The 9,546-nt window shown below is 47.1% G+C and overlaps 1 protein-coding gene across 1 annotated transcript; it reads left to right on the top strand.

Annotated features, from left to right (window-relative positions):
- Positions 1–385: 385 nt before the first annotated feature.
- LOC137095349 (large ribosomal subunit protein uL14-like) lies at positions 386–803 on the top strand. The gene has a single exon (XM_067461896.1). The coding sequence runs from the start codon at positions 390–392 to the stop codon at positions 801–803; it is 414 nt and encodes a 137-aa protein (XP_067317997.1). The 5' UTR covers positions 386–389.
- Positions 804–9,546: the final 8,743 nt, after the last annotated feature.

Raw genomic sequence — 9,546 nt, 5'->3', positions numbered from 1 at the left:
ACCAAACTGGGCACACGTCCCCATGACCCACTACATCCTGGTGCATTTTCAAGGAGGACAGACCATGGATGATGGGACTTCAAGTACCTCCACTCCCTTCCCAAGACTGCTGCAACCGTCAACTAATGTCTGATCAAGACCAAACTTGGCACAAAGAGCCCCCATGACCCACTCTACATCCTGATGCTGTTTGGAGGAGGATGGATGATTGATGATGCGACTTCCAGTACCTTCACTCACTTCCTGAAACCACAGTGACACTTATCCAAATACCAAGACTAAACTTAGCACAGAGGGCCCCCTTGGCCAACTCAACATTCTGGTAAGATTTGGGGGAGGACAGACTATGGAGGATGGGACTTGCAGTTTTGGGAGGCCAGGAGTCCAAGATGTCTAAGCAAGGACGTGGTGGTTCGTCCGGTGCAAATTTTCGCATCTCCCTTGGTCTCCCTGTGGGTTCAGTTATCAACTGTGCAGATAATACAGGGGCCAAATATTTGTACAACATCTCTGTGAAAGGAATTAAAGGGCGGCTGAACAGACTGCCAGCTGCTGGCGTGGGGAATATGGTAATGGCTACAATGAAGAAAGGCAAGCCAGAACTCAGGAAGAAGGTGCATCCGGCAGTGGTGATTCAGCAGCGGAAATCGTACAGGAGAAAGTTCTTATACTTTGAAGACAATGTGGGGATGATAGTAAACAACAAAGAGGAAATGAAAGGTTCTGCTATCACAGGCCCTGTAGCCAAGGAATGTGCAGATCTGTGGCCCACGATTGCCTCAAATGCTGGCAGCATTGCATAATAAAAGACAAAGTTTGTATGCGGCAGACATGTGGCGGTGTAGCGGTGTATGTGCCAGCATTCTTATTGGCCAGCCTGAAAGTTGTCAGAAACTCTGTCAGAAAATTACCAATACAGACCAAACTTGGCACACAGAGGACACAAGACCGACTCTACATCCTACTGCAGTTTGGAGGAGGATGAACCATGGATGATGGGACTTGCAGTACCATCACTCACATTCTGAGACCGCTGCTAACCTCATCCAATGACTAATCAGGATCAAACTTGGCACATAGACCTCTCATGACCCACTTTACGTCCTGGTGTGGTTTGGCTGCGGATGGACCATGGATTATGGGACTTACAGTACCTTTCCTCAATTCTTGAGACCACTGCAAACCTCATCCAACTACAGATAAAGACCAAACATGGCACACTGAGTCTCCATGACGCACTCTACATCGTGGTGCGGTTGGAGAAGGATGCACCATGGACGATGGGACTTGCAATACCTGCACTCCTTTCCTAAGACCATTACAACTCCCAACAATAATGGATCAGGACCACAATTTACACAGAGAGCCCGCATGACCCACTCTACATCCCGGTGCGGTTTGGAAGGATTTGACACTGGCTGATGGGACTTGCAGCCACTTCACTCACTTCCTGAGACAACTGAGACCCTCACCAATGACCAATCTCATAATTTGTGGCCCATCCTGCCCTGAACCACACTGGAAGTACCATCATCCATCGTCCCTCCTTCTCCAAACAGCATCGGGATGTAGAGTGGGTCAAGGGGAATCTGTGTGCCAAGTTTGGTCTTGATCATACATTAGATGAGGGTTGCAGCTGTCTTGGGAAGGGAGGTACTTGAAGTCCCATCATCCATGTTCTGTCCTCCTCGAAAGTGCATCAGGATGTGCACCCGATACACTCCCCACAGAACATTGTAACCCCTACAAATCACAGACCAGGCCCAAGCTTGGCACACAGAGCACTCATGGCCCACTCTACACCCTGATGCAGTTCTAAGAGGGATGGACCATGGATGATGGGACTAGCAGTATCTCTACTCATTTACTGAAACCACTGCGACCCTCATCCAATGATCAATCAAGGCCTAATTGGCACACAGTGCCCCCATAGCCCACTCTACATCCTGGTGCACTTTCGAGGAGGACAGACCATGGATGATGGGACTTAAAGTACCTCCACTCCCCAAGACTGCTGCAATCCACATCTAATGACCAATCGAGACCAAACTTGGCACACAGAGCCCCCATGACCCATTCTACATATTACTGCTGTTTTGGAGGAGGGTTGACCATGGATGATGGGACTTTCAGTACCTTCACTCACATTCTGGGACCGCTGTTAATCTCATCTATTGACTGATCAAGGCTAAACTTGGCACATAGACCTCATGTGATTGGATGATGGGACTTGCAGTAACTTCACTCATTTTCTGAGACCATTGCAACCCTGAACCAATGACTGATCAATACCAAACTTGGCACACAGAGCCCCCATGACCCTATATACATCCTGTTTCAGTTTGGAGGAGGGTGGACTTTGGATGATTGGACTTGCAGTACCTTCACTAACTTACTGAAACCACTGCCACCCTCATCCAATAACTGATAAAGACCAAATTTGGCACAAATTTGGCACATGACCCACTCTATATCCTGCTGCTGTTTGGAGGAGGGTGGACCATGGTGATGGGACTTCAAGTTCCTTCACTCACTTCCTGAAAACAATGCAGCCATTATTCAATGACCAATAAAGACCAAACTTGGCATACAGAACTGCCATTACCCACTTTCTCTAATAACCCGGGCAGTGCCGGGTCTCCAAGCTAATCTATACATATAATAAAAGTCAAATTTGTATGCGGCGGATGTGTGGTGGTGTATGTGCTGGCTTTCTGATTGACTGCAGCTGTGGTGCTATTTGCATATAGTCTCTGATTGGCCAGCTTCAATAGGAGCCTCTGGTGGAGAAAAGGGTTCATGGCAGAAATGGGGACATGAGAGAAGAAAATTTGCATATGGTCCCTGATTGGCCAGCCTCAATTCCAAGATTCCAAGATGAAAAGAGAGGAAAGGAAAAGGCCAGTGGCTGTATCAGTCAATTACCAATACAGACCAAACTTAGCACACAGAGCCCCCATGACCCAGTCTACATCCTACTGCAGTTTGGAGAAGGATGATCCATGGATGATGGGACTTGCAGTACCATCACTCACATTCTGAGACTGCTGTTAACCTCATCCAATGACAGATCAGGACCAAACTTGGCACATAGTCCTCTCATGACCCACTTTACATCCTGGTGTGGTTTGGCTGGGGATGGACCATGGATTATGCGACTTGCAGTACCTTTGCTCAATTCTTGAGACCACTGCAACCCTCATCCAACTACCGATAAAGACCAAACTTGGCACACTGAGTCTCCATGATGCACTCTACATCCTGGTGCGGTTTGAAGGAGGATGCACCATGGACGATGGGACTTGCAATACCTGCACTTCCTTCCTAAGACCATTACAACTGCCAACAATGATGGATCAGGACCACAATATACACAGAGAGCCCGCATGACCCACTCTACATCCTGGTGCAGTTTGGAATAATTTGTCAATGGATGATGGGACTTGCAGTCACTTCACTAACTTCCTGAGACCACCGAGACCCTTGCCAATGACTGATCAAGACCAAACTTGGCACTCAGAGTCCCCAAGACCCACTCTACATCCTAGTGCACTTTCAAGGAGGACAGACCATGCATGATGGGACTTCAAGTACCTCCACTCCCTTCCCAAGACTGCTGTAACCCTCATCTATTGTCCAATCAAGACCAAACTTGGCACACAGAGCCCCCATGACCCACTCTACATCCTACTGCAGTCTGGAGGAGGATGGACCATGGATAATGGGTCTTGCAGTATCTAAACCCACTTTCTGAAACCACTGCGATTCTGAACCAATGACTGATCAAGACCAAACTTGGCACACAGAGCCCCCATGACCCTATCTACATCCTGTTTCAGTTTGGAGGAGGGTGGATCATGGATGATGGGACTTGCAGTACCTTCACTAACTTACTGAAACCACTGCCACCCTCATCCAATGACTGATAAAGACCAACCTTGGCAAACAGAGCCCCCATGACCCACTCTGTATCTTGCTGCTGTTTGGAGGATATAGTACCTTCAAGTACCTTCACTCACTTCCTGAAAACAATGCAACCGTCATCCAATGACCAATAAAAACCACACTTGGCATACGGAACCGTCATTACCACTTTTTCTAATAACCCGGGCAGCACCGAGTCCCCAAGCTAGTAATATAATAAAAGTCAAAGTTGGTATGCGGCAGTCAGAAGTGTGGAGAAGTATGTGCCAGCTTTCTGATTGGCTGCCACTGTGGTGCTATTTGCATATGGCCTCTGATTGGTCAGCCTGAAAGTTCCAAGATTCTGATTGGCTGCCACTGTGGTACAATCTGCATATGGTCTCTGATTGGCCAACTTCAACATTCCGAGGAACAATTTGCATATGGTCTCTGATTGGCCAACCCCAACATTCCGATGAAGCAGAGGGAAAAGGACAGGAGCCTGAAGCTGTCAGGAATGGTTGGAGTTGAAGTCCAAAACACCTTGTGGCCCCCAACAATGACAGAACAAGACCAAACCTGACACACAGACCCCACCCCCCATCCCAAGACCCACTCAACATCCTGGTGCAGTTTGAGTGAGGATGGACCACGGGACTTGCAGTAATTTAACTGACTTCCTTAGAGCACTGTTGCCTACACCAAAGATGGATCAGGACCAAACTTTGCACACAGAGGCCCAATGGCCCACTTTAAACTTGGTGCGGTTTGAGACAGGATGAGCCACGAATGAAGGGATTTGTAGAACCTTCACCCGATTCACATCACACAGAACATTGTAGCCCCTACAAAACACAGGCCAGTCCCAAACTTGGCACACAGTGTACTCATGGCCCACCCTACATCCTGATGCAGTTCTAAGGGAGATGGGCCATGGATGATGGGACTTGCAGTACCTATACTCAATTACTGAAACCACTGCGAACCTCGCCATTGACTGATCAAAACCAAACTTAGCACACAGAGCCCCCATGACTCTACATCCTGCTGCAGTTTGAAGGAGGATGGACTTTGGATGATGGGACTTGCAGTACCTTCACTCACTTCCTGAAAAAAATGCAAAAGTCATCCAATGACCAATAAAGAACAAACTTTGCATACAGAACCGCCATTACCCACATTCTCTAATAACCTGGGCAGCGCCAGGTACCCAAGCAAGTACATAATAAGAGTCAAACTTTGTATGTGGCAGAGGTGTGGCGGAAGTGTATGCTCCAGCTTTCTGATTGGCTGGAGCTGTGGTGCTATTTGCAAATCGTCTCTGCTTGGCCAGCTTCAACAGGACCCCCCATGACCCACTCCAGAAAGTTCCAAGATTCCGATTGGCTGCCACTGCGGTACAATTTGCATATGGTGTCTGATTGGCCACCCTGAACATTCCGAGGCAGCAAAGGAAATAGGAAAGGGGCCTGAAGCTGTCAGGAATTATTGGAGTTGAAGTCCAAACCTGGCACACAGACACACCCCCCCCCCCCCGGCAAGCACCACTCAACATCCTGATGCAGTTCTAAGGGGGGTGGACCATGGATGATAGGACTTGCAGTATCTTTACTCACTTACTAAAACCACTGCAACCCTCAACCAATGACCAATAAAGATGAAATTGGCACACAGAGCGACCATGACCCATTCCACATCCTGTTGTGGTTTGAATAAGGATTCACCATGGATGATGGGACTTGCAGTACTTTCACTCTCTTCCTACCAGCACTGTGACCCATACCAATGTCGGATCAGGACCAAACTTGACAAACAGAGGCCCAGTGGGCCACTTTACAACCTGTTTCAGTTAAGGGCAGTATGGGCCACAAACAATGAGATTTGCAGTACCTTCACCTGATTCACTTTCCAAAGACCACTGTGGTCTCTACAAATCACTGACCAGGAACAAACTTGGCACACAGAGCACTCATAAACCAGTCTACATCCTGGTGCAGTTCTAAGGCGGTGGAGGCCATGGATGATGGGATTTACAGTACCTTCGCTCACTTTCTGAGACCACTGCGAACTTCATGCAATGACCGATAAAGACCAAACTTGGCACACAGAGTCCCCATGATCCATCTACATCCTGGAGCAGTTTGAAGGAGAACAGACCATGGATGATGGGACTTGAAGTACCTTCACTCACTTCCTTTAACCACAGCAGCCCTCATCCAGTTACCAAGACAGACCAAACTTGACACAGAGAGCCCTCATAGCCAACTCAACACTGGTGCAGTTTAGGGAGGACAAACTATGGATGATGGGACTTACAGTACCTCAACTTCTTATACCACTGCAAGCCTCATCCAATGATTGATCAAGACCAAACTTGGCACAGAGACCCCATGACCCACTCTACATCCTGTTGTGGTTTGAAGGAGGATACACCATGGATGATGAGACCTGCAGTACCTTCACAGACTTGCATATGGTCTCTGATTGGCCAGCCACAACAGGACCCCCTGGTGGTGAAGAGAGTTAATGAGAGAATCTGGGACATGTATGTGCTAGCTTTCTGATTCGCTGCCACTTGGTACTATTTGCATATGGTCTCTGATTGGCCAGCCTGAAAGTTCCAAGATTATGAGGTGACAAGAGAGGAGAGTAAAAGGCCTTAGGCTGTGTCAGAAAATTATCAATACAGACCATACTTGGCACACAGAGCCCCCATGACCGACTCTACATCCTACTGCAGTTTGGAGGAAGATGGAACATGGATGATGGGACTAGCAGTATCATCACACATGTTCTGAGACCTCTGTGAACCTCATCCAATGACTGATCAAGACCAAACGTGGAACACAGAGCCCACAACACCACTCTACATCCTGGTGCTGTTTGGAGGAGGATAGATCATGGATAATGGGATTTGCAGTACCTTCACTCACTTCCTGAGACCACAGCAACTTTAATCCAATTACCAATAAAGACCAAACTTGGCACACTGAGTCTCCATGATGCACTCTACATCCTGCTGCTTTTTGGAGGAGATTGCACCACGGACGATAGGACTTGCAATATATACACTCTCTTCCTGAGAACATAACAACTGCCAACAATGATGGATCAGGACCACAATTTACACAGAGAGCCCACATGACCCATTCTACATCCTGGAGTTTGGAAGAATTTGGAGATGGATGATGGGACTTGCAGTAACTTCACTCACCTTCTGAGACCACTGCGACCCTCATTAATTACTGATAAAGACCGAACTTGGCACACAGAGCCCCCGCGACCCACTCTACATCCTACTGCAGTTTGGAAGAGAATGGATCATGGACGATGGGACTTACAATACTTTAAATCACTTCCTGAGACCACTGCGACTTACATAAATGAGGTATTTTTTGTTGTTGATGCCTTTTTCTGCTTATGAACACTTCTGGCCCCCAGAGCCCCCTCGCCTCAGCCTCCTATCACCCTTCTGCTAAATCCTTGCAGGCCTTCTACTTAGCTTTCTCCCAGCTGGGCCCCAAAGAGGCAGCCATCTTCCCTGCTCAACATTGTGTCAAAGAAGGCAGCTTTTGGCTGGGTGGTTTGAAAAAGCATTTTCCTTCTACAAGGTAAGGCACTACTTTATTCCAAAGAGAGCAGAGAAAACAATTATTATCTTTTAAATGATGCCTTTTTATATTTATTAATACTTCTAGGCTCCAACCCGCCTATCCCCGCCTCCTTTCATCCTTTTTCTAAACCCTTACAGGATTTCCAGGCTGGTTCCGCTCTGCTAGGCCGCAAAAGAGGCAGCCATCTACCCTGTTCAACATTATTCTAAATACGACCGCTTTTTCCAGGATAATTTGGAAACTGCAGTGTCCCTACACAAGGTAAGGCTCTACTGTATTCCAAAGAGAGCAGAGAAAATAAATTATTATCTTTTTAATGATGCCTTTTTATGCTTATGAATACTTCTAGCCTCCAAACCTCCTAACCACACCTTCTTTGACCCTTCTGCAAAATTCTTGCAGGACTTGCAGGCTGACTCTGCCCTGCTAGGTCCCAGAAGAGGTAGTCATCTTCCTGTTCAACATTGTCCCAATAAGACAGCTCCTTCCAGGATAATTTGGAAACAGCATTTTCCCTACACAAGGTAGGGACCTATTTCATTCAAAAAATAAAATGGAAAATAATTATTATCTTTTTAATGTTTCGTTTTTAACAACAAGGTGGGGTTTGACAGACTATTCCTCCCACCTTTGAGGCCTTTCCATTTCTTTTTATTAAAAATATAAAATGGAAAGTATGTCTGAGAGAGAGATAGAGAAAAAGAAAAACATAATCAATTAAATACACTCATAAATGGAAATGTCCAAGATATGATGTCTGTACATCAGATATTTCCTTTGAATGTCTGTGTGTGTGTGTGTGTGTGTGTGTGTATTACTTACTTACTTACTTAGGCGATCCCTCATTGGATGAGTAAGATGGTCTTCCTTGATGACTGTTTTTGTGGGTTTGTAGGTGACTGTGAAGCCCTATTCTTGACTCGCATCTTCTCCCACAGTGAAGGCATTGGTTTCCAGGTGGAAGGCTGTCCCGGTCGGGGTTGGCTTGATGCGCCTTCCTCCTGGCACGTTTCTCTCTTTCACCCTCCACTCGTGCTTCCTCGAATTCTGCAGCACTGCTGGTCACAGCTGACCTCCAACTGGAGCGCTCAAGGGCCAGGGCTTCCCAGTTCTCAGTGTCTATGCCAGAGTTTTTAAGGTTGGCTTTGAGCCCATCTTTAAATCTCTTTTCCTGTCCACCAACATTCCGTTTTCCGTTCTTAAGTTCAGAGTAGAGCAACTGCTTTGGGAGACGGTGGTCAGGCATCCGGACAACGTGGCCGGTCCAGCGGAGATGATGGTAGAGGACCATTGCTTCAATGCTGGTGGTCTTTGCTTCTTCCAGCACGCTGACGTTTGTCCGCTTGTCTTCCCAAGATATTTGCAGGATTTTCCGGAGGCAGCACTGATGGAATCGTTCCAGGAGTTGCATGTGATGTTTGAAAACAGTCCACATTTCGCAGGCATAGAGCAGGGTTGGGAGGACAATAGCTTTATAGACAAGCACCTTGGTATCCCTACAGATGTCCCGGTCCTCAAACACTGCTTCATTCGGTAAAATGCTGCACTTGCAGAGCTCAGGCGGTGTTGTATTTCGGCGTCGATGTTGACTTTGGTGGAGAAGTGGCTGCCAAGGTAGTGGAAATGGTCAACATTTTCTAATGTTACACCATTAAGTTGTATCTCTGGCATTGGGGACGGGATGGCTGGTGACTGCTGGAACAGCACTTTGGTTTTCTCGATGTTCAGTGACAGCCCAAGCTTCATGTATGCTTCTGCAAAGGTGTTTAGAGTGGCTTGTAGATCTTCTGAATGCGCACAGACGACATTGTCATCTGCATACTGGAGTTATATAACAGATGTTGTTGTAACCTTGGTTTTGGCTTTCAGTCTGCTGAGGTTAAACAGCTTGCCATCTGTCCGATAGATGATTTCCACTCCAGTGGGAAGCTTCCCGTCAACAAGGTGAAGTATCATAGCGATGAAGATGGAGAATAAAGTTGAGGCAATAACACATCCCTGTTCCACCTTAAATGGGTCACTTTGGGAG

Source organism: Anolis sagrei, chromosome Y (assembly GCF_037176765.1).
Source record: "Anolis sagrei isolate rAnoSag1 chromosome Y, rAnoSag1.mat, whole genome shotgun sequence".
Taxonomy (NCBI): Eukaryota; Metazoa; Chordata; class Lepidosauria; order Squamata; family Dactyloidae; genus Anolis; species Anolis sagrei.
Note: the sequence above shows the minus strand (reverse complement) of the source record. Positions and strands in the feature narration are given on the sequence as shown.

Bases quoted from the DNA above. Each gene is read 5' to 3' on its own strand.
- LOC137095349 (XM_067461896.1), top strand. From the start codon at position 390: ATGTCTAAGCAAGGACGTGGTGGTTCGTCCGGTGCAAATTTTCGCATC.